The sequence below is a fragment of the Neopelma chrysocephalum genome, unplaced genomic scaffold (assembly GCF_003984885.1).
Source record: "Neopelma chrysocephalum unplaced genomic scaffold, ASM398488v2 Primary Assembly neopelma1_232, whole genome shotgun sequence".
NCBI lineage: Eukaryota > Metazoa > Chordata > Aves > Passeriformes > Pipridae > Neopelma > Neopelma chrysocephalum.
The window spans coordinates 77,809-103,103 of record NW_020897894.1 but is presented as its reverse complement, the minus strand read 5'-3'; the positions used below and the strand labels follow the sequence as shown (position 1 = coordinate 103,103).

Below are 25,295 nucleotides of genomic sequence, written 5' to 3'. Positions count from 1 at the left end.
TCTGGGCACTGCCCCAACCCTGGAGAGGCTGGAAAAGCCCCCAAATCCTTCCTCCTGGAAGCACCCACGGGGTGCTCAGCACCCCTGGAGAAACACCCCCTTCACACCCCCCAAAAAAACCACAGTGGAGCCCAGTGACTGTGTCAATTTTTATCTTTTTTTTTTCTTTTTTTTTCCTCCTTAAAGATGACTCCGATTTACATCGAGACAGTTCTAACAAATTCATTCCTTGTTTCACAAAAAAAAAAAAGAAATTATATTAAATAATTTCTGCCAATAAATAACATTTTCACCATTTTTTTTCTCCTTTCGACAGAACTAAAAAAAAAAAAAAAAAACAACAAAATAAAAGCAAGAAATAAAAATTAAAAATTAAAAAGGAGGCAGTCTCCAGGCAACGGGCATATGATCCTTCAGCACTGAGAACCCCAAAATCACCATCACTGCACCCCCTGTGGGGCTTCAGGTCCTCCCTGGCCGAGGTTGGTGGGATCTGCATCCCACCCCAGCTCACCTGGCCAGGTGGGATCTGTGCCAGAGGCAGCCAGAGAGGTTCTCCCAATCCCAAAAAATAAAATTAAGCCTGAACTCGAACCCACCACCCGCCCCGTTGCCGACTCCCCTCCTTGGACATGCACCTTGCTAGAACATGCAAAAAAACCCAGGCTGTGGGGACGTGGGGGCTTCCCTGGATTTGGGGGCTCCCCAGGGGAGGTGGGGGCTCCCCCAAGGCCGGTGGGCTTCCCAGAATCCCGGTTGTCCAAGCTCCAGGTGGCAGCCGGGGAGGGGAAGGGATGGGCAGGAGCTCTGAGATTGAGGGGTCTTGGGATGTGCACAGCTCTGAGGGGCCGGGTTTGAGGAGAAAGAGAGGAGTAACACGGGAATTTGGGGGGTTTTAGGGATTGTTTTTTGGTTTGTTGTGGTGGGGGAGTCAGGGCAGGGAATTCTGCTCCGAGGTTGTCGTCACCCTCTTCCCCAAAAGAGGGGAGGGGGGATCTCGGTGCTGGGGCAGGGAAAGCTCTGTGTTCCCACCGGGATGCCAGCACGGACAGGGGCTGTTAATTGAGGGGGTAATTAGCACCCAGAGCCCCATCGCTGCTCCTCACCCCCTCGGGAACTGGTTTTAAGGGAAGAGGGGACCTGGAAGTGTGGCATCCACATGTGCCAGCTGCCACACGGCTCCTGGGACAGGGAAGGGAACATCCTGCCCTTGGTCACCTTCTCCAGGGCTTGGACAACCAACATCCAGCCCTTGGCCACCTTCTCCAGGGCCGGGACACTGGGAAGCTGCAGCCCCACGAGCCCCAGGGATGGAGGGGTGGCTCTGGATCCCCCAATCCACAAAGCACAAGGTCCACAGGGATTTTAGGGAGGGGGAACTGGTGATGCCAGAGCAGGAGAAGAGGGTTGGGGAGACAAACTGCCAGCAAAGCAAACCCCTCCTCCGCGATGGGCCGGGCTCTGCTGACCCCCCCCTGTGCGGGGAGGGGGTGCCAGGCCCGGGGGGTCCCGCGGGGCTCCCATCCCAAAAATCTCCCGACTAAAACCTGCTGCTTGGGTGAGATCCCAGCCTGGGTCAGCACAACACGCCCGAACATGCACGGGCAGCACCGGGCACGGTCTGTGCTCTCGGATACCACACACGGGGCTCACGGCGATCAAAGGAGGCCCTTAAAGAACAAAGAATACTCACAGACAAAGGCAATTTGGCCCCAGGCCTCGGACGGGGGGGTGGGGGGAGGGAAGCTCGCTCCAAACACCCCTCTTTTCGCACTTTTTGCAAAGCGGTGGGCGTGTAAAAAAAACAGGAGGAGGGGAAAAAAAAGAGGGAAAAGTGGAGGCATGTGACTTGTGGAAACCCGGTGGTTCGCTCACAGAATCCTAAGGAGCCGCCGTGGAATTAAGTGAGGTGTGATCCTAAGACACAGCCTGAAAGCTTCCTGCAAAGTTGCTGTTTTCCTCTGGCGCTGGAATCACAAAGGGGAGACAGCAAGATCCAGGGAAAGTGTTGGCAAAGATCCCTTGGGAGAGGCTCGAGCTTGGGAAAAGGTGGGGAAGAAGGGAAAGCTGGCCAGGGGTTTGCTTCCTTGGCTCCGGGCAACGGGAAGGGAAGCGACCAACGGGAATCTCACAAAACCCTTTTCCAAAGGAAAAAGGAACACATCTACGCTCCAAAATCCCCAGCACCACACAGGGGGTGTCCCCTGGGAGCCCCTGGAGATCCCTCTCCAGCACTGCACAAGCACCCTTTCAAAAATTCCCACTGGATCTGCCCAGTTTTATCTTCCAGCCTCCTGCCAAACCTGCCTCCCCTCCCTGCAGCCGAGGGAGGTGCTCCCAAAACTGGGGGGGTGCCTTGAAACCAGCACCAAGCCACATCTCCCAGAAACCAGCAGCATCCCCACACATCTTATCCCCAATTCTTTTCCAGCTGCTGGGAAAGGCTCAGGTGCCCACGGCTCCTTTGGAGTCGGAGGAATAGCCACTGGCTGACAGTGGGTGATGCCCCAAGTCAATCACAGTGAGTGGAAGATCCCCCAAAACACACCCTGGGAGACAGGGAGGTGACACTGAGGGGGCCCCACCCCAAACTGACCAGCAAGGGCCGATTCCAGAGCCGGGAACAGGGAATGTGCCGCGGGCTCAGCAGCCTGTGGTGGTGGGACAACAGGGGGTCTGTTATTCCCCAGGTTATAAATCACCCCCTTTTCCTTTAAAATTCAGGCCTGGCAGCTTTCCCAGAGATCATCAGACAGCAGAGATAATTCCTCTGCTCTGAATCAGAGCGATTCCCAAGGGAATTCTGCTGCACGGGCAGCAAAGTGGCTGCTCCAAGCCGGGACAGCCGGGGAAGAGCCACAACAAGGGGCAGCGCTTCCCCCACCTGCCTTCCCCTCATTTTTGTTTGGGATTCCACTGGAATAAAGCTGGATTCCTGAAGGAAAAGGTGCCGTGATTGGTGTTAACACCCTGGACTCCTTCAGAGCTAATCCTTGCTGTCACCTTGGAAAAGGGATGGATCTCAACAACAACGTGCCTTCCAGGGAATCGGTTGCTAAAGCAGCAGCTGCAGGTAGGCAAGGACTTGAAAGCAACAGGAAAATCTGGGAAGAAAACAGGTGTGAAAAGGAAAACCAACCCAACCCTGTCCTGAAGGGAAGGACCTGCTTTGGAAAGCTCAGGCCAACTCCAAATTGTCCCAAAGCCAACGACCCAAGTTGCCTGGTTTGACTGATTTTTTTTGTTTCTTTTAATCCCCCTCCCCGACCTCCACAGAGGTTTGGCCTCTCGGGGAGGGCAGCTGGAACAGCACAACATTCCCGGGATGCACTAGCAGTTGGATTGGTTTCTAAATTTAAAAAAAAAAAAAAAAAGAAAAAAAAAAAAATGGACTCCTTTTATATATATTGAACATAAATTAAAAAAAAAAAAAAATAATTACAAAATGGTCGCCCTTCCTTTTACAGAACGGATGCGAACTTGGACTTATGGACGTGCCTCCGGGTGACGTTGGTTTCAACCCCCCCTCGCCCCCAGCCCACCCCCAGATAATAAATAAATAAAATTCCTTAAGTTTTGGATCCTTTAGTGGTGCGGGTTCGGGCGCTCGGAGCGTTACTGGGATTTCTTCCCTGTGCCGTTCTTGTCCGCAGAGTTCGAGGTTACCAAGTTCACGGGCCCGTCCGAGTGCAGGGAATCCTTGCGCGGCGGCATCCGCTCGTTGATCCGGTCCAGCCCCCGCGCCTCCTCGAAGCTGCGGATCTTGTGCTGCGGGGAGAACCCACGGATGGCTGCGGGGAGAAGGGATGAGGGAAGGGGAGGGTGTTAGTGCCGGGCCGGGGATTGGCGGGGAGGAGCCCTCCGAGCACACGCCAGACACGAACGGGACAGTCAGCGGGACAGAGAGCACCTGTGTGGATGCAGCACCTGTGTGGATGCAGCACCTGTGTGGATGCAGCACCTGTCTGGATTTGGGATGCACGTGGATGTTCTTGGTGGTGGTTTGGGGTTTGGAATTTGCAGCAAAGTTTGGGATTTGACCGCGGCGACTCGCTCCGCTCCCTCAGAGCTTCTCTTTCCATGGAGTCATGGAATGGTTTGGGTTGGGAGGGACTTTAAAATCACCCAGCTCCACCCCTGTCACAGGCAGGGACACCTTCCACTAGCCCAGGTTGCTCCAACCTGGCCTTGGACACTCCCAAGGATGGGGCAGCCACAGCTTCTCCAGGAATTCCATCCCAGCCCCTCCCCACCCTCACAGGGAAAAATTCCTTCCCAACATCCCACCTGCCCTTATCTAATACAGCAGCAGGAATTTGAAGAACCAGACAAGTGCTCGCTGTCCCCAAAGAGTGAAATCTCAGGAAAGGTTCAAAGCTGAACAACACGACACTGAAAAAATAACAACAACACTAAAAAAAAAAAGCCAAACCAAACCGACAGAACAAAGACACCACCACAAGGCTCCGAACTCCGACACAAACCACACACTGCAACACCAGGAGAGGGAACAGCTAATCCTTGGATCACAAAGGCAGAGCTCTTGCATGACCAGGAGACACACGGGCAGTTTTGGGAGGGATGGATCCCCCCCAGGGATTTCGTGTCCCTGTTCCATCACTGCGAGGCCGAGCACGTCCGTCCTCGCCGCGATGATCCGGCCCAAATGTGAAACTTCTTTGTGTTACACGTAATTTAAGGAAAAAGGGGGTTGTGCCAAATCTTTTCCAAGGACTTGGCTGCATTACAAACAACTTCCCTTGGTAAGCAAAGTCTCCACAGAGCTGCGTGGCCCCCATTCAGGATCGAGGAAAACATCCTCGGGGATCTGCCATTTCCACACTCCACAGGGAGAAACCTGCTCTCCACCTCGGCCCAGAAGGCAGGGGGTTACATCAGCACCATGAAATCCTCTGTTTCCTAAAGGATTTTGACCGTGCTGGCAGCCTGAGAGATCAGATTGCAGGACCCCAACCACCAGAGCAACAGAGCAACAACCTCACTGAGGCTCAAACAGCCTCGAGCCAAACCACTGGGGATTTTTTTTTAACTTGTCCTTCCCCTGCTTCTGGTGATGCAAGAGTGAAAAAAAAATAAAAAAAAGCTTCTGTAGGGCTGATAAAGCTCTTTGGGGTCAGCGCACGCACACACGGAGATGCTTTGGGGTCTCTCGGCGGGTTCTAGCCATACCTTCCCGTGCCTCTACCGCTTCTACTGTGGCTGCAATACAGAAGAACAGTGGCATGCAAAAATGAAGACAGAAAAAAAAAAAAAAAAAGAAAAAACAAAAACAGAGTGACAGTGAGTGATCCGACATCATGGCTGCGACGCAGAGCCCACGCTCCCCCAGCCCCGGGGCTGCCAAACCACGGGCCAGAGGGAAGAGAAGAGGTGACAGCGGGTGGAGAGGAGGGTGGAAGGGGACTCCCTCGGGGGGCAGGGGGAGTCTCCCTTCCTCGCCACACAGATTTGATCCGATGGAAGGACAGAGAAGCAGAGAGAGGGCTGCCTGCTGCGTGCCTTGGGGTAACCTCGGGCTAAGCCGTGGATCTCACCCCCCTGCTCCCAGCTGGGGGCTCTGGATGCCTCCAGGAGGTGAATTGTGTGGAATTCACCCACTGCTCTCACAGCTGTGTGAGCCCGAGGGATGGGAAGATGTTTGGGAGCAGTGGGGAGCAGAGGGACAGCCTGTTTTCCAAGCAGCAGTCACTGGGCTGCTCCGCTCCCGATGCCTTGAGTTATAGGAAAAAATAAGGCTGGTGCTTCAAACCCAGTTTGGCTTCAGCTCCACCTCCTAAAAGTGTTACCAAGCAACGAGGCACCACCGAGCTGAGCAAGGTCCCCTTTCCTAAATCTGCTGCAGCAACGGGCCAAGTTTTGGCAGGCCCTGCCTCAACATCTGGGAGGAGGCCCTTCCCTAGAACAGATTCTCTGGTTTTCAGCCTCAAAACACCACTTTGGCCCCAGTAAAAAGGCCACACGGTCCTTGGGAGGCCACGGGGGAAGGATGGAGCTGTGGCTGAACAGCTTTGCCCCGGATTTGGTGACTTCATTCCATTGATTTTGCTAAGTCGTGCTGTGGAAAGCTGGGGGGAGGCTCGGGAGGGATGGGCCTCCCCCACTGCTATCTGCAGCCCTGTTTCTCCTTTTTTGGGGTGCAGAGGCACCCCTAAAGGGGGGGGCAGCCCCTTCTCCTTGCTGAGCAGACGGGGCTCCCATAAATTCACCAGGAGGCTGCCGGGAGTGCGAAGGGACGTGCGAAATGGGGCGGGGTGGGAGAGAGGGCAGGACGGGGAAAAAGGGCTGGGAGAAGGGGACAGGATGGGGAAAAAGGGGTGGGAGAAGGGGACAGGATGGGGAAATGGGGGTGAGAAGGGCAGGAGAAGCAGGGTGGTGCTGAGGGAAGCAGGGGGAGCCTGCAGCCATAGGAAGAGGCAGCGGGCAGGGTGGGTAAGGCAGAGCAAAGGCCCAGCTTGTTTGTTCTGTCCTGGGGAGATGCCTATTTTGGGGCAAGGGGGAATGTCCATGGTACCCCTCAGAGAACCCCCTGAGAGGGGAAGGGGCTGGAGAACGTCACAGCATCACCCTGTGCTGTCAGATACAGCGACAAAGCTGCTGCAACAGCCACCTTCCCACTCAGGCTCTGTTCCCAGAACTGGGGCAACAGGACCACGATGGTTTCTATAAAAAAAAAAAAAGGGGGAAAAAAAAATCCATCCTTCTCTGTGGGCAGAGAAATGCATGAGTTTGGGAGTGATGCTGCACCCTCCCTGGGAGCAGGCAGCAGTATTTACACGTTTCCTACTCGTGAACTATTTAATCCAGGCAGCCCCGGCCTCGTCCCTGTGTGAGCTGCAGGAAATCCCCGGTGCCCATGGGAAGGGGGAAGCTGGGGACATGCCAGCATTCAAAGGATAGCAGGAAAGGATTAAAACACTAGATTACAGGATTCCCTCTGGGGACACGTTACTGGGACAGCTCATTCCCTGACCATCAGCCAACCTCCCTCCCCGCCCTGTGAGTGGGAAGCCCATGGATCGGATCCCGCTCCCAGCACTCCACCAACACAGAGCTGCTGAGGGAGGGAGCAGAGCGGAAAGAAACCTCCAAAACCAGATGAAAACCTCAGAGGAGTCTTAATATAAAACATCCAGGCCTGGATGGATCTCATTCCTTCGGCTGAGTCTTCCTGTATTTGGGATTGGTGATTTCCCAGGGGCAGTTTCGGGGGGGTTGGGGGTGTGTTAACGAAGAACAAACAAGGTGTGTCACTGTCACATTCACACAGAGGCTGTCACACAGCAGCAGCAGCAGCGAGGTGAGGCAGAGGATGTGCACCATGCAGCATTAGGAGGGAAATAAAGGATAAAAAAATCCTTGCAGAAACATACAGTTAAGCAATGCACATGCTCTGGGCAGGGTGCTGTGGGGTTCCTTCCTCCGGGGTACACAGGGACTGTCTTGGCATCTCTCCACACCCCCACCTACACCTCTGCTCCTTCCTGGTTCAGAATCCTTCCTCCCCGTGGGCCTGAGCCATCCCTGGGATCCCCTGGCACCCTCCAGGCTGCCTGTGGGGGCTGGGAGGGGGGTTTGGGGGCAGGTGGAGCAGAGCAGGGGGGGGTCAGGGACACTCACCGGTCTGGAGGGTCTGCCTGCCCCCCGAGAGCACTCCCAGGGGCAGGGTACCTGTGGGGGTCAGGCCTTTGAGGGTCAGCACGCTCTCACTCTCCTCCCTGCAGGGAACAGCAACACAACAGCTCAGAGAGGGCAATGCAATGGTCATACTGGGCTGACCAAGCCTCGGGAATCAGGGAATTATTAAGGTTGGAAAAGATGCCTAAGATCACCAAGTCCAACCATCACCATCACGGTGTTTCCACCACTAACCCATGTCCCCAAGTGCCACATGCACACGTCTGTTAAATCACATCCACACATCTCTGTTAAATCCCACCAGGGATGGTGATTCCATCACTGCCAGGGCTGGACAGCCCTTTCCATGAGGAAATTTTCCCTAATATCCAACCTAAACCTTCTCTGGCACAACTCAAGGCTGTTTCCTCTCATCCTGTGACTTGTTACCTGGGAGAGCAGCCCGACCTCCACCTCACTACAACCTCCTTCCTGTCCTGAAAGAGTCAGAAACCACCACCTCGAGCCTCTTCCACACGCTCTGGAGGAAGTTTTGTGAGGTTTTCCCCTTCCTTTCTGACTGACTGACATTCCCCTGTCACCCAGCCCCCAAATTAAACCCAGCCCCCCCAATTAAACCCAGCTCCCATCCCCTCCTTACCGAAGAACCGAGAACACACGTGCCATCTTCCCAATGGCTCTGATCTTATTCCTGATGATCTCCTTCCGGACTGTTGTCCCACCTGAGGGAGAGAAAAGAGCAAAGAGCAGCACGTTGGAGGCTTCCTGCTTTCCCAGGGAATGCCAGTATGAAGCACCTGCCTGACTCCAGGAAAAGAAATCATGGTTTACAGATTCACAGCTACACTGGAGAGAGAACGGTGCTGGAGGATGGCATCAGGATGGCATCAGGATGGCAGTGAGAAGGGCAACACCAACGAGATGAGACACGGACTCGAGAGCTCTAGAGAGAGTAGAACCACCGAGGGACACGGATCTGGGGAGGTCTTTGTTGGAAGCTCACCGGGTTGGTTCACACTACACAGGATGTGACACAAATGACTCAGCCACGGAGACACAGTTTTGCAAGGCAGAGCACGGAGGGGTCTGATGGCTGATGGGCACTGCTGTGCCACGCAAGCATCAGCTTTGGCATCCAAGGAGCACAGGGAAGGGCTGGCCAGGGCCTTGCAGCTCTGCTCAGACCCCACACAAACACAAAGGTGAGAGAGGTGAACTCCCCTCCCGCTCCACGGACCCGACGGGAGAGAAAAAAGCATGGAGGGAACTGAAACCAAACCAAAAATCCAGGTGAAACCGGGGGAAACAAATCCATCTCCTCTCAGCTGAGATTCCTCACGTGGCCCAGTACACATCAGGACAGGAAAGCCAAACCCAGGTCTAACATGCACCATGGCTCAGCCATGCACTACGTGGCTGCATTCAGAATCAGGTAGAAACGTGACCCCGTTCCTCAGGCTCCTGGAGGAACGCAGAAGGGTTAAAAAAACACATGGAGCTTATGTTAAAACTGAAAGGGGATGAAGAGCCTGCCCGACTAGTCAGCTCTGGAAATCCACTTCAAGGATCTGGTGGCACAGGCAGTGAAAATTAAGCTCGTAGCAAATTCTAGCTGGGTACCTTTCGGATAGCTTGAAATGTAGTGATCTTCAGGGAGAGGAGACACCAAGAAACAAGTAGATGAAGACAGAGATAGAAGAAACAAATTTAATTTTCATGGGAGGGAGGAAAGAAAAAAACAAAAACCAAAAAAACAAAACAAAAAAAACAAAACAAACCAAAAAAAGCAAAAACGAAATGCAATGGGAGAAGCGGGTTAAGAGTCTCCAGCTGGGACCGAAGCAGCTCAGGGCCCCACTTCTCACTGTCCCCCACGGCTTCCTGAGGGACCCCCAAATTCCAAACTGCACGTCAGCTCAGCCACTGATTCGTCCCTTTCATGCACAGCTTAAAATCAAGGCCAAAAACTGCATTCTGGCTTTTGGGGAGGGGTGACGTGAGAAGCCGCTTTACACAGGAGCTCACTGCAACAGATGAGAAGATTGGGTGGATATTTTGGTGCAGAAAATTTTGAATTGGGGGAAAAAAATAACCAGCAGCCTGTGTAAGGAGCAGGAAACCATTCCCAGAGTAGCTGGCAAGAAGTGTCTGTCGCAGTGAATGTCATTTAATTTCTCTGTGACTGAAGAGCAAACGAGGAAAAAAAATAAAATAAATGTTTCCTACCCAGAACTGCACAAGGTTTGGCCAAAAAGGAACTGGAGAGCTGGGCATCCAGCTATAAATCAAGTGCTGCTCAGGCATCAAACACCTTCCCCACCTTCCCTCCCTGCTGTCACCAGGTCCCCACAGAGATGTTTTACCTTCCAACGTCTCGTCCCCATCTGAGATCAGCTCGTCATCGGAGCAGATGTTGAGGATGTTAACGAGCATCTCGGTGACTGCAAGAGGCACAGACAGAGGTCAGAGAGGCCTGGGGCACATCTTGGAGCACAGAGGGATCTGGAGGGCGAGCTGTGCCAGGGAATGGCTTTTTCAAGGTCGTTTATTCCCTGGAAGTGGGAGCCTAAAGACACTTTGAGCCGCAGCTGCTGGTACCTCGCAGCGGGACCAGAGCAGACGACACACGCTCCATCCTCTGCCAAGGAGGTGGATGCAGTCCAAGCACAGCACAGATGAACCAGACGTGGGCACTGAGGTGCCAACATTCCTGCAGAACAGCCTGAGCTCGCCCAAGGTCCCCCCTCCCCATCCCAACAGGCCACCTGGCTCTGGGAATGCTGAATTTGAGGACTGGGGGGGGGGGGGGGATTAGACCTTTGGTGCCTCAAAGTCAAAAAAAAAACAACCCACCCCTTTGGCAGTTCAGAGCTTGAAGCCACAACTCCAAACACACAACACTGGGGTGGAATTTAAAGTCATCAGGAGATGTAAAAAAAATCCTCTTTTGCTGGAAAGCTGAGGCAGAGTCTTGGGCATATTTTAAGCTGCCTCGCCCCCCTCCAGAACGAAATAAGCCTCTGACTGAAGTGAATGTTTCCTTTTTGGTGGGCCATGAGCCAACAGGAGTTTTTAATTCCTCTGTTGCAAACCCAGAGGAAGAGAAATGTCTCCAAATTCTGAGGTGGGGCTACATGACACAAGATCAGCCCCATCAACAATGCAGAAAGAGCAAGAAAGGAGCGGCCTGTCGGTAAAAGGTCTTTAAAACAAGCATAAACAACGGTTTTCCCAAAAATTTAAACCAGGAATACAAAGATTTCCTTGAATTTGAACTGTTTTCCAGTGCTACCTGGTATTAATGAGCTGTAACACTCTCCCAACACATAAGGGACACATTTCTAATGCTCAGGGAACTGTGACCAGTCACTGGGAACTTGGAACAGAAATCCAAACCTCTCTTACCCTTTTCCCCTACGAAAGGCAAAGACCATGTGAAGACATCCATGAAGTTTGGAAGCCAGTAGGGATGAGGGGAACAGTTGAACTGCCTGATGTTCATGACGTTGTTTTCATATTTCAGTACAGCAGCTGGGAGAGAAAAAGCCAAGAGAACACGTGTCCATGGGCACTGGGAATTTAAGAGCTGGAATGGTTTGGGTTGCAAGGGACCTTAAAATTGATCCAGTTCCACCCCCTGCCATGGGCAGGGACACCTTCCACTAGCCCAGGTTGCTCCAACCTGGCCTTGGACACTTCCAAGGATCCAGGGGCAGCCACAGCTTCTCTGGGCAACCTGTGCCAGCCCCTCCCCACCCTCACAGCCAAGAATTCCTTCCCAATATCCAACCTAAATTTCCCCTCTTTCAGTCTAAACCCATTCCTCCTTGTCCTGTCACTCCATCCCTAGTCCCAAGTCTCTCTCCAGCTCTCCTGGAGCCCCTTTAGGCCCTGGAAGGGGCTCTAAGCCCTCCCAGAGCCTTCTCTTCTCCAGGTGAACACCCCCAGCTCTCCCAGCCTTTGGAAGTTGTACCTGTGTTAATAAAACTTCATTATTAACACGAGGTTACACTTGTGTAGAATCAAACCACCAATACCCCAAAATGAGAGGGCTTAAAGAGCCATTTTTTAGTTTACTCATGTTGTTTCACTAAAGCCTGAAATACTGAAGGGTCAGTGGAACAAAGCTGCTAAAACTGATGCAAAACACAGAGCCAAGATCCAAAGGGAAGGGTTAAAAAACCCCAGAGCTGAGGAAAATCCCCTCATGATTTAGTGGAAAGCTTGCCTACACTATCAGCTTCTCTTGGATGGCAGCATCCCACAAAAGGGCTCCGTTGTCCCGTGGCTGGGAATGAAAGCTTTATTCCAGGCTCTATGACTTGACAGCTAATTACCACAGTAACACATTAAGTCAGGGGACCAACCACTTCAGCTCAGCACACAAAGCTCTCTTTCATTTCGTGCCCAAGAATGCAACTGGAGGAGAGGGTTTTGTATCAGAAATAGTGTATTTTTGTATCCAAACCACTGGGGCAGCAGTGGCAGGGCAGGGATTGTCCCTCCCTGCTGGGCACTGGGGAGGCCCCTTGAGTGCTGCGTCCAGTTCTGGGCCCCTCAATTCAGGAAGGACATTGAGGAGCGTGTCCAGGGAAGGGAACAGAGCTGGGGAAGGGGCTGGAGCAGCAGGAGCGGCTGAGGGAGTTGGGGGGGCTCAGCCTGGAGAAAAGGAGGCTCAGGGGTGACCTTATTGCTCCCTAAAACTCCCTGGTAGGAGGGGGGAGCCGGGTGGGTCGGGCTCTGCTCCCAGGGAACAAGGGACAGGATGAGAGGAAACAGCCTCAAGCTGTGCCAGGGGAGGCTCAGATTGGACATCAGGAGGAATTTCCTCATGGAAAGGGTTGGTTAAACATTGGAACTGCCCAGGGAGGTGGTGGAATCCCCACTCCTGTAGGTGCCCAAGGCAGGACTGGACACTCAGTGCTCTGGGCTGGGTGGGATGGTGGAGATCAGCTACAGGTTGGACTCCATGACCTTGGAGGGCTTTTCCAACCCGAGATTCTGAGATGGCAGAGTGGGAGAGGGATTCCCTGACCCCCCCCAAGAGCCCCTTACCCTTGTTGTTATAGACATCTAAGTAATTTGGTGCAGAGAAGATTGTGATTAGCGAGGGAAAGCCCGTCGTCTGGCTCTTCCTGTACATTCGGTACCTGGAAAACAGGGCAGGTGGTTTAAAACCCTGCCAAGGAAAAGCCCCAAACCTGCCCAGCTCCCAGGGGCTGCAGCACTTACCCAGCATCCTGGGCTTCGTGAGCTCGGATTACGGATAACAAACTATTGTTCTGCAAAAATTCACACACTGCAGGATAACTGGAAAACGAAAAAAAGCAAGAATAATTTAACAGGTGGCAAAGGAGAGCACAGAGCGCGTGTGGTCTTGGTTTCAGGGATCAGCCACTTGCAGAAACCACCTGGTTTCTGTCCAGCACTCCCCAAAAATGCCAGTATATCACTCGAAAATAAATTGGAAAGGGTTCTGTTAAACAGACCCCTGGTGCCAAACCTTCCCTACAAGTGGTCTGTCAGCACAAATGCTGCTTTATTTTTTAGGCAGGAAAAGATAATTTCCTAGAGATCCTGGTACTGAAAGCCACTCATGGGGCACCCTGCCAGCAAAAGGAGCATCTCTGCTGCCTCAGACCACAATTTCATAAAGTAAGTCACCTAAGGAGAGCTCAGTATTACAGGGGAAGGAAAAACAAACAGTAATTTGTGCATCAGAGCCAAGACAAGAGTATTTCAGGCACACTGCAAAGCGCCACAGGGTGAACTGATTTTTTTCAGTGCAAGGGGAGGCAAAGTGCCCTCCAAACCCCCTCTTACCTGTAGAAATAGGAGCAGCCTCGGACAGTGTTGTGGGCAAAATGCTCCAGTGTTTTCTCATTGCCATAATCCTCCGAGGGATCAGACCAGAGCAGGTCACACATTGGACCAAAGGCTGGAGGCTCCTTAAACCTGTCTAACTGGAAAACGGACACAACATCAGGAGGCTGCTGGTGGGAGCTGTGGCAGGACACACACACACACAACCCTCCATCCCCTTGGAATGCCGGGCGGGAATCAAGCCATTATCCCCCCTTTGTTGGAACTGGAAGGGATGGGAAGGCCCCACGGAGATGACTTACTTTCCTAATGTCATCTAGACACGTGATTTCTGGAGACAGTCCTCCGTGGACACACAGGAATTGCTGGTTTAGGAGGGCAGCAAGAGGAAGACAGTCAAAGGTATCCATGCACGCGTCGTACACTCGCTCCGAGTACTTGATTCGACCTGGGAACAGGGATTAAATCCAGCTGTGATCAGCCAAAGTGCTGAGAAATAAATTCCAGGAGCCCAGTTTCTCAGGGGATATGGAAACTCTACATTTATGGCCCACAACTCCAACTTTGCACCTGGGTATTAGTGAAAATACAGGCTTAGAAAACGTTCGTTGGATGCGAAAAGAAAAAGGCTTTGCTGTAAATCTGGACTTGCTCAGGAATATTCATCTCCCTTCAAGGTGTTTTCTACAAGACCTGCACTAGGATCAACACAGAAAAGAGATTGTTTCCACCTGACAGAAACTTGGGATGCACTTCCCTACATCCCTGCTGCACCTCCAGGCTCATCCTATGCAGGTCACAGACAGGGAAATGCAGCAGCTGTCGGATTTGGCAGAGCAAGATCCCACATTCCTGAAGTCAGGAATTGCCTTTTCAGCTGGACATGGGTGCTCTGAGGCAGGATCTGCCCAGGATGCCCTCAGATAAATGGATTTTCACAGTGGATCTTTCACTGGTACAAGTGATGACAATCTCCACTGGGGCCTCATCCAGGCAGAGGGGAAGAGGATTTTTTCCACACATTAAAACAGAGATGCCACGGCCTTTCCAAAGCAGTTTGGTTTTTCCAGCAAGCCTCCAGCAGAATCAGAAACATCTTTATTTCACAGACACCAAGAGGGTTTTTTAGGGATGACAAAGGAAGGGGGAAGGCAGCACCTCCTGTTTTCCAAAGGGGAAAAAACCCCTGTGGCCTGGTTGGAACTGAGCTCAGCTCCAGGAGTTCTCCTGCCCCACCTGATGGCTCTGGGATCCAGCAGGGAGCTGAGAGGTGTTTTCCAGCTCATTTCTGAGCAAACAGCCTTTAGTTATCACCTCATCCCCTCTGAGCCTTCCCCCATATCCAGCAGCACCCAGAGCCCACGGGGTACAGACTGCACTGGTGCCTTCCCAAGGCAGGTCCCTGAGCAAGAATTCCCTGATGGAGCTTTGCTTTTGTCCACCTATTTTATGACTTGGAATGACTGTCATCCTCTGGGGAGAGAGGTCATGCCATGACCTTTCCTCATCACTGGTTTGAAAATAACACAAATGCTGCAGAAAACCCATCCTGAACTAAAACAATCCTAAAGGTAAATGATCCTCCCGAGTGCAAACAGGGAGGAGCAAATTCTTCCCTCGTTTCCAACTGGAATCACTGATTCCAGCTGCACAATCTGGAGCTGGGAGACTCCTGGCAGTGATTATATGTTGCTGGGCCTGGAAGTCAGGGAGGGGAGGATGTGACTGGCTCCTCAAGGGGAGATGTGTTCCCATTTCCTCCTCTTTGCAACCAAAAGGCCACATCAACACACGCTTGGTGCTTTGTAGGACTTATATATTGGGGTTTTTGGGGGTATTTTCTATGGCAAGGGCTGAAAGAGAAGAGATGTGTAAACAGGAAAATAGACAACAGGTTTTTACAGCTCTGGATATTAATTTGATCTGGTGTTAATCTGATATTAATCTGATTATTAGTCTGAGAGTAATCTGATTAATCTTGTTATTATATATACAGCTCTGATATTAATTTTTGTGCTCAGAGGCACGAAAATTAAGGCCCACACCTGCTGCCAGCACCTTTTTTTTTTTAAATATATTTAAAACCATATTTTTAAAATGTACTGAAATCCTTCTCATGCTGCTGGTACTTACATTCCTGCTTGAAGGTGAAATATTCTGTGAGGTGCCTGCACTCGTGGTTCCCTCGAAGGAGGAACAACGTTTTGGGGTGATTTATCTTTAAACTCCATAAATACAGCACGCACTGCAAGAGAGGGAAGGAGGAGATCAGGAAAAAAAAAGCCAGAAAAACCCTTTTCCAGGGCACTCATCAGTGTGAGAGACTTCCCGAAGCGTTTCTGGGAAGACACCCAAAGTGGAACCTGGAGAGAAACCCAGCTCCATACTGGGCAGTGGATCTTATCTTGGCCAAATGCAGCAGTGGGGGAAAAGCCACCCAGATTTCTCACTATATTAGGGCCGACTTGGAGAAGTGACAAATGAGGTTTTAGTTCACCCAAACCAGCTCGGGGCTGGCTGGGGGCAGGTTTTTGGGTTTTTTCTCCCCTTCCAAAGCAGCAAAGCCAAACCAGCTGTTTGCTCCAGATGTTCCACAGGGATGGAGCAGAGCAGGCAGCCACTTGTCCATTAAACAGCCGAAAAATTCAACTTTATCCCCCCCACTGATTTCCCCTCCCCACCCCCGCCTGGTTTCTCCGCTTACGCCGCAGTCACGTGAAGTTCAAGTTCAAAACAGGAAAAGCTGAGCCAAAAAACAAGCTTAGCAAAGCTTTGTGCCTTTTGAAAAGGGCTCTCCACATCCCCCAGCTGAGCAGCACCACCTGTAAAACGACACTCTTTGAGCACAGCCTAAAGTCAGGCTCCAACGGGAGGGTTTTGACCAGAAATGTTCCACGCTGGCTTCCCAGAAAGCCTCAGGGAAGGGCTGGAAAGCAGGAGTGCTCACCCCTGTGTGCTCTGCATTGTCAGGCTGACAGGGAAATGGGCTGGCATCGCACACAGGGAATTTTATCCAACGGTTTGGAGAGCTGGAAGGACAATCCAGAATGACAGCAGGCCCGAGATCTGGATTAAAGTCTCTAATAGGAGCTTACCCTGGAGGCTGAGATGGTACAGAACCTGCACATGCCTGGGGGTGGGAACCACAAAGTCTGTGAACAGTTTGACACTCTCAGATCTTGCTGATCTGGGGCACAGATCCCCGGGAACCAGCTGGAAACAACCTCCAGACCCCAAATAAACCAGTTTCCAGTCGGCTCCCAGTACACACAGCTCAGCCAGGATGGTGTTTAAGCACTCAACCTGCAAGGTAAGCTCTGCATCAGTCACTCCAGCTGATCCCAAAACCCAAGGAGCTGTAAAGCACCATCTGTGTCTCACTTGGAATTCAACCCCACATTAAAAACTTGATTAATTCTGAATTCTGCAAGCGAACGGGGCCAACACCGGTAGCAGAATCATGTTTTATTGCATCTGTTACCAGGAGGAATGCTCCCAACAAACCCATTTATAATTATTCTGGGATTTAAAGCTTTAACCTCCTGTGTTTGCAAGCTAAATGTCACTTCTCAGGGCTGGCAGGAGAACTTGGAAGTTGCTATAAATGAACCAAATGACTTGCTAACGGCTGGAGAAAGAACCAGCCCTGGCACCCAAGCAAAGCAGAGATACAGAGGAGGATTTGGGATGTGTGGAAGGCTGGTAACTTGCAGAAGAGGGATTTTAAAAAGAACATTTGGAGGGTTTGGAAGTGAAAAGGGATGGAATTTGACACCACAACTCTTCCTGGACACACACACACAAAGCAACGTTCCCTGGGGCTGCAGCCACTTCCCAGGGATGTGGGGGCTGCCAAGGTACCACTGGGGCACAGAGGGAAGGACCTTCAACAGCTCCCAAGGGGCTGGAATGAGGAATGAGGGAGGTTTCCACACTTGCATGCCTTGGATGCTTCCTGCAGGGAACCCTTTCCACAGCCCTGAGCCCAGGAATTGATTCCTGCCTGTTAACAACGGCCCCAGGAGCGACTCCAGACACTTCTTTGGCCTTAAATAATCTTTAATAAATCTACTTCTCTCCTTATTCGGCCTCTCAGCGTGAAGCCCAAAGCCGAGGGTTTGATTCACTTGGAAAGGGAAGGCTCAGCAGGCCCTGGGGAGGGAATTGCAGGAGGAATTGTGACCCCCCCAAAAATTCAAGAGGGGCTGGTGCCAAACCTGCCCACGAGCCACATCGTAACCTCTACCCCCATTCCCAAAACGTGGGATTTATCAGGGAGTTTTAAACATGGAGCCTCCCAGCTTTTCCTGGAGTGGGAACAGAGGCAAAATTCCCACAGCCAGCCCACAAATGTACCTTCCCTCACACCTTACAACCCTGACTGGATCTCTTTAATATTATTCCAGATAAAACAGTGCATTCAATCAAGTTTATCACATAATTCCACAATTAGACAGCGATTTTGTGTCCTGTCCTAATTGGATTGGAAAAGCTGGAGTGGGAGAGGTGTATGCCATGATCACCCTACTTCTCCTGATAAATCTCCTCTCTCCATGGATTCTGGTTTGGGTCGTAATAATTGTTTTACTTTATAATTTAATAAAATTATCCTACTCCTTGTTTTCTGCCTCCATGGACCAGGATGGTCCCTCCCCACCACGGACACAGCCCTGTCCTCTGTCTGGGCTGGGAGATGGAACTAAAAGCTTCATGAAAGAAGCATCTTTCCCACTTGGAGACCTGGGGGGATAATCCCTCAGCAGGGCAATGCCTCATCAGCATCTCCAAAGGGAGGAGTTCATCCCGATTTCCCTGCTGCCTGTCAGCCCCTTCCCTCTGGAGCTGGATCTGTGACCAGCCAGTCTCTGCTGTCACAGCAGGTTTGTGACAGCAAACGCTTCCCAGAGTCCCCCTTCCATCAGCATTCCAGCTTTCACACGGTTTTGTTTCCCTCCCTTCTCCCCTCACAACTCTTTTCTTAACTAACCCACAATTCATGGCCTCATTATCCTGAGAATTGATGTTTTTAAAGGAGAATTTCCCTAAGCCAGAGGCCCAGAAGGAATCTGTGGAGTGATTTGTTGTCGGCATCCAGCTGAGCTGATGAACTGGGGCTTTGAGGGAGGGGTTTAAATGTTTTGTCTGAGCCACAAATTCCATCTTTTACCTGGACAACCAAATGCCTGGAGCCAGGGAGAATTCCTGGAGGGGATATTTGGGCCTTCCACCTCCCTAGCCCCCCACTTTGGTATCTTGTTTCCTGTCTGGAATCCAGAAGGATCAGGGAGTCCAAATCCTGGCTCTGCAAAGGACACCCCCAGCTGCTCCAGGCAGGCACTGGATCATCTCCCCACATCCCCATGGATGTGGGGAACTCCTGATGCTGCTGGTGCTCTCCACCTTCCCACTGCTCAAAGCACAGGGAAACCCAGATGCTTTTCCATTCCCTGAGCCTCTGGGATGGCCCAAACCTGCTGTTGTTTCACACTGGAAACCAGTTTCTGCACATCCAGGTGGGAATCCATACTGCCACAGGCAGACAGGACAAGGGGGAATGGATTTCAACTAAAACAGGGTTTAGAAGGGATATTGGGAAGGAATTCTTGGCTGTGAGGGTGGGGAGGGACTGGCACAGGTTGCCCAGAGAAGCTGTGGTTGCCCCTGGATTCCTGGAAGAGTCCAAGGCCAGGTTGGAGCAACCTGGGCTTATGGAAGGTGTCTCTGTTCGTGGCAGGGGGTGGAATGGGATGAGCTTTAAGGTCCCTTCCAACCCAAACCATTCCAGGATCCTGTGATGATCCCAGCATGGAGAGAGCAGGGCACTGATCCACAGCACTCCTGCGGATCTGGGGGTAAAATCTCCATGTCTGATCAATCCTGGGGGAAGAGCAGAGGGAGAGCAGCACTTTTCCACCCAGGAGCTGTCAAATCCATGTGCAGACACAGGGTCCAACAACCCCCCTTTGAGGGGTTCTTGGTTAACACCAAAAAAATCCACCTTTTACCTCAGAAGGAGCTGCTGGGCTGGAATATAATCTCTTTTCCAGGTAAATACACTCCAAGTGCAGTCCCAAGTGGCACAAGCCGAGCCATTGAAAGGAGCAGTTGGATGTCCTTCCCCTTCCTCCCCGGGGGGTTGTGGGGCTCCTCCTGCCAGCACCACCACAAACCCCAGCAGCCCAACCCCACCTCCCCAGCATCCGGCCCCGCTGCCCCGGAAAGGGCTCATGGTCACACCTTGGCTCCCTGTCAGAATTCCCGAGGCTGGAAGGGAGCCAGGGGCTGCTCCAGCACAGTGCTCTCCCTAAATCCTCTGCAGAATCCTTCAAAGAGCCACTTGCACTCATCCAGCAGAGCTCCTCCCTGGGATTTAACTGGGAATGATTCCTCTGCAGACCACACGGCTCAGCTATTCCTGCACCCTCCTCTCTTCCAGGAGAAACCACCTCCTCTGCTAATTCCAGCCCTGTTTTCACGCCCGTTTCCCCAAAAGCCCTTCGTTACATTGCTTCCAACTGGGATAAATGCTCCCATTTCCACTCCTTCTCCACAGCCTCTGTGAATCCAGGAGGCTGCAGTCCCTTGGGATCTAAGAGCTGTCCCATCCTGTCCCATCCCAGGTCTCCACGGGGACACCCCGATTCCTTTGGCCTTCACACCAACAACTCCCAATTCCGTGGAATCCCACGGGAGCTGCCAAGTCCCAACACAACCCCAGCGACTCCCCCTTTGTCCTGACCCCATTCCAAGGCTGATTCTCTCAGGGGGAAGCAGCGGCTCAGTCGTGTGACACTTTTCCTTTTCCCTGCTCAGCTGAATCCTGCAAGTTTTCCAACATTTGCTTCCCACTCTCCTGGTAGGATCTCGTTGCCTGCGACACACAATCGACTCTCCCTCTTGTTTCCCTGAGTGACAGCCCCAAGTGACATTAAAACTCCACTTCAGAAGGCAGAGTTCAGCCATTAACCCCATCACTGCCACCAAAGCATCACTGGGTGAGGGTCCAGTGCTCGGTCCTCACACTGGGACATCACTTTCCTGCCCAAAATCACACTGGGAGTTACCAACGGGATTTTCACCCCATGCAGAGCTCAACTGGAGGGTAAATCCAGCACAGGAGATTTGATTTTTCTGTTTGAGCTGATTCTGATTTGTATTTAACTAATTCTGGGCTGTATTTAGCTGATTCTGAGCTGCATTTGAACTGATTTTGAGCTGGATTCAGCTGATTCTGAGCTGAATTTATCTGATTCCAAGCTGTATTTAACTGATTTCAAGCTGTATTTAATTGATTCCAAGCTGTATTTGAACTGATTCTGAGCTGCATTTCAACTGATTTTGAGCTGAATTTAACTGATTCTGAGCTATATTTTAACTGATTCTGAGCTGCATTTTAACTGATTTTGAGCTGAATTTAACTGATTCTGAGCTGAATTTGAACTGATTCAGGGCAGTGTTTTTACTCATTCTGAGCTGCAATTCTGAGGTTGTTTGACTGATTCTGAGCTGTGTTTAACTGATTCCAAGATGTATTTAAACTGATCCTGAGCTGTATTTTAACTGAGGCTCAACACTTTTGGCTCCTTTAGTACCAAGCTCAGCTTTCTTTGTCACCTCTATACTGAAGTAGCCTCTGTCCACGTAGTCTCCCAGGAAGAGGTAGCGGGTGTTATTGGGTGATCCTCCAACTTCAAACAGCTTCATCAGGTCAAAAAACTGCCCGTGGATGTCACCACACACTGGGGGAGCAAAGAACAGCACAAAAGAGGGACAGAATTACACGCCAAGAAAAGAAAGGTCACGACACCAACAAGGAGTCGAGCGCGGCCTCGACCTCCGCCAGCAAACCCCTCTCTTCTGAGAGTTAAAACACAGCAAAAACCCGTGTCAGCCCTGCTGGTGTTACCCCAGGTGGCCCTTTTTGGGCTCTCTGACCTGTGATAGGGGCCTCCACCTCGATCATGGTCTTCTCGTGCCTCAGGATGGCGGCGCCGTCGTTGATGATCTTGAGCGCCGCGTCCTCCTCCAGCCGCCCTTCCTTCACCAAGTGGCTCTTGAGGACGTCGAGCCTCGGCTTCCCATCCTCAAACACCTCCTTCAGGGTGAGCCGCTGCGTGGGAGGGAATGGGACAGCTGGAAAGGGAAGGGAAGGCAAGGAAGTCAGCAACATGTCTCTTGGGTTTTTTTTTTGGGGGGGGAGAGAGGAATCGCGGTGTTGGCAGCGGGATGGATTTGATTCCCAGCCTGGAGCAGACACTCAGAAACTGGATTTCCACTGAAATTATGCTCCCAAATCCTGAAAAAAGAAGAGCTGAGCTGCCAGAGTTATGAATTCACCCCCCAGCTTGGCTAAACACCCAGACTGTGTGCCATCTGCACCCGCTCCAGAGCTGCCTCCTAATTCCAAGGGGACAATCACAATGTTGCACTAAAACAGGTTTCATGCAAATATCAGCAAAACCAGGAACCATCAATTCAGGTAGCAGGACCAATATGTCCCCCAAAAAGCAGAAGTTGCTTTACAGGTCTTTTCCAACCCCAGTAATTCTGTGATATGCCAGAGTATGTTGAATTTAACAGGACAGAGCTAGACAAATAACACAGGGAGGAACAGCGGTGCCACCCTTTTAAATGCAAATCCAGCAGCAATCTACCTGGAAAACTCCCGAGGGAAAAGGAGGATGAGGCTGCACAAGGGATTCTTTAGAGCTGAACATCAATTTTCCAATCACAGGAGCTGCAGGAGCGAGGAGAACAAGAGCTGAGCTGATCTGATGAAAGGTGGTGCCTGCAATAAGGTGGCCCTGCTTTCATGGGTCCCTTTGGAAGTTGTGCTCCCACGTGCCTGGAACGGTCCAGAGCACACACAGAGCCTTCCCCATGGAGCTGCCAATTAAAGAGGGTTAAGCAAGACCTCCCTGAACCAACACAGGCTGGACGAGGGGTTTTAGTGCATCCAGAGCTCAGCCCTGCCCCAAAAGCAAGAAACGGCCCCTCTGGATGTGGATTTTGCAGGATTTCACTTATTTTCCCCCTCTGGATCAGTGTAGGGATGGCAGGAATCCTGCAGTGGAAGGAAGTCAGGGAAGCTGCACGAATAGGATCAGGTAGAATGAGCAAAAGGAGCTGTGTGGAAATGTGGGCCCAGGGCTTGGAGTGAGGGAGGGTTTGGGACTCGCTGCCATTGAGATGCTGGAAAATCATTTGTCAGCACTTCTCCAAACAGTGGGGTTGTCCTGGCATCTGCCACCCGACTCCAAAGGGAGGGAGAGAACACCTGGAGGCCGAGTGAGGAAGAGAAGGGAGAAACAGGAACCATTCCCCTCCCATATCCCCCATCACTCCAGACCCTCAAACACGGCCACCACCTCGGGAGCCACCCTGAAGAGTAAAAAGCCCCCAGAAGTGGGGTCAGAGAGCTTAGAGGAGCTGGGATGTGACTCCAGGAGCTGTGCTGCCCATCCCACCATCCAGAGACCCACGGGAAGCTTTGGAACTGTGGTTTTGCCTTTTCCTGGTGGCCCCAGCGAGTGAAGTTATGCAAGATAAAATCTGAGGCTGCGCCAACGGGAGCAGCCAAGAACTTTTATGTAAGTTCCCTCCTTGGCTTTGCACAGCTCCACTCCCACAAGGAGCTGGGCAGGAGAAGGAACCAGCTTCTCCTCTGCTCTGCCTGTCTGCCAGCCAAGCTGCAGGGAGAGAATCCTGCTCCGGAGATGCCAGAGGAACAGCACCAGCCCTGGGATGCACACACACAGCTCCTCCTTCCAGGAAGGAGGCCTGGATATTTGGGAATGAGGAAAAACTGGGAGCAAAATCCTGTGCAACGCTCCTAAGTGCATGGCCTGGCTGCTGGAAGCTTCCAGGATCCATGGGGTGATTGGCATCTTATCCCAGGGATCTGCTCAGATCCTGGGAGTCCATTTGCTTCCCAGAACCAGGATAACCAGTGACTGCTCAGCCCTTCCAGCATCCCCTGGTCAGGGCAGGACCAAAATGACTCCAGCCAAGCTCTGTGGAGAGAGGGATCCCACAAGGATTACTCCACATCACCTGCTGTCCTGCTTTTTATGCTTCCTGCTATCCCACCCCTAAAAATCCTTCCTCATTCCCTGAGCCGGTCGTGTGGTGTCAGAGCAGACCCCTGTGCCATGGAGCACCTCAAAAGCTTTGTGGGAGTCACAGGAAGGATGTAACAGAGCCCAAGTGCTTGGAAAATCAAAATCCACGGAGTAGGGCATGAGGATCAGCATTTAATTAGTGTTGTCGAAGCGAGGAGTCCTGTCAGGCAGCAAAATTTGGGCTCCAGTCGCCTCGTGCCAGAGCTGATGTGAGGAACAAACCCCCCCTTTTGTTAAAGAGATGGATTTTATCCTTATTAACAATTGATTCTGTCAGGCAGCAGGAAGGAGGGGAGGAAGAGGATGATCCTGCAGCCAAGCCTGGGCTCTCTGACAGCAGGAACAGCCCTCAGAGCAAACTGACCCGGAATTTTGCACCCCCAGGGCACTGAGAAGGGTGGAAGGACTTGCCCAGTTCTGAAAAGTGGGGAGTAACTCCTGATCTCACAAAGAAGTCATGGAATCATGGATGGTTTGGGTTGGAGGGACCTTAAAGCCCACCCAGTGCCACCCCCTGCCACGGGACACATTCCACTAGCCCAGGTTGCTCCAACCTGGCCTTGGACACTTCCAGGGATGCAGGGGCTGTCACAGCTTCTCTGGGAATTCCATCCCAGCCCCTCCCAGGGAAGAATTCCTTCCCAATATCCATCTAAATTTCCCCTCTGAGTTTGAACCCATTCCCCCTTGTCCTGTCCCTGCAATGCCATGGGGTGGAGTGCCCAAGCAGACCCAGCATATTCAGCTCATCGTCAGAGTCAGCTCTCTCATAATCAATGGAAATGATGGATAAAACACTCACAACATTCCAAGAACTAAACGCTGTGACCTCTGTGCCACCTTCCCTTTGCACACAAACCCGGGTGTTGCACCCAGAACTGTTTAAACACTGAGATCTGTAGGTCTGGGATGCGGAATTCTGCAAGGGCATCCAAACCCCCTCCCAGGAAAAGACAATTCCCGACCTCCTGACAGGACCACAAACGAAAGGACACGAGTGCAAGTGAAGTCTGAGGTGTGCAATGGATTAAAAGGTCAACTGTGCCCGAGGGACTTCAGGAAAATTAAGAGGATGGGGAGATCTTTGTTAGACTCCAGTGCGAGAGACTCCGTTTGCTGCCAAATTAAGACAGATTTTAAATGCCAGGCCAGGAGCAGGTGGGCATTTGAAGTGTTCTGAAAGCACATGGACAGATAGGGATGGGAGAATTTGGGGGAAAAAAAAAGCTGCTTTTGTACCACCAACTCTACCAACCCAGAGCATCACTCGCCCCTCAGTGAAAGATGATGATATTCCCGCAGGGAAAACCACGTTGCTTTCCACATTTTTTTCTACATCTGTCCTTAAAATGTATTTTAAATACACTTAAAATGCAACTCCCATCAGGGCTGCCCGATCCCCACTGGCTCCAGACAGAGCCAGTGCCATGGAAGAGAAAACAGAGTGATCCACAAATGATTGTTTATACATCCCAGAGTCCCGGGGAGGACGGGACGGAGCAGCCGAGGCGGATTCATTACTGAAAAAGGAGCAAGTGCTCCTTGCCTGGAGTGGCAGCCACGGCCAAACGCTGCTCCCCGGCTCTGGGAGGAGCAGGAGGTGCCCCCTCGAGCTCCAAAAAAAATCAGTTAGGATTAAACAGCCTCGGTAACAAACTCCAGAGAGATTTCCCTGGAGCTCCCGGTGCCACCTGG

The 25,295-nt window shown here is 51.8% G+C and overlaps 1 protein-coding gene across 6 annotated transcripts; it reads right to left on the bottom strand.

The window, feature by feature from the left end:
- Positions 1 to 135: 135 nt before the first annotated feature.
- On the bottom strand, positions 136 to 23,987 carry PPP3CC (protein phosphatase 3 catalytic subunit gamma). Of its 6 annotated transcripts, XR_003537327.1 has the most exons (16): positions 23,972 to 23,987; positions 21,415 to 21,619; positions 21,094 to 21,218; positions 15,613 to 15,724; positions 13,782 to 13,927; positions 13,480 to 13,619; positions 12,889 to 12,966; positions 12,712 to 12,806; positions 11,062 to 11,187; positions 10,020 to 10,097; positions 9,277 to 9,303; positions 8,297 to 8,378; positions 7,639 to 7,736; positions 5,148 to 5,220; positions 1,261 to 3,791; positions 136 to 1,218 (listed from the first exon to the last, which is right to left on the bottom strand). XR_003537327.1 is itself a non-coding variant. In XM_027703477.1 (15 exons), the coding sequence occupies exons 2-15, from the start codon at positions 21,440 to 21,442 to the stop codon at positions 3,616 to 3,618; spliced, it is 1,341 nt and encodes a 446-aa protein (XP_027559278.1). In that variant the 5' UTR covers positions 21,443 to 21,619; positions 23,972 to 23,987; the 3' UTR covers positions 3,570 to 3,615. The 6 variants fall into 6 exon arrangements, 4 of the variants coding, with proteins under 4 accessions (XP_027559278.1, XP_027559279.1, XP_027559280.1 ...); XR_003537328.1 differs by lacking the exon at positions 9,277 to 9,303; XM_027703477.1 differs by lacking the exon at positions 136 to 1,218 and having other exon boundaries at positions 3,570 to 3,791; positions 5,191 to 5,220.
- Positions 23,988 to 25,295: the final 1,308 nt, after the last annotated feature.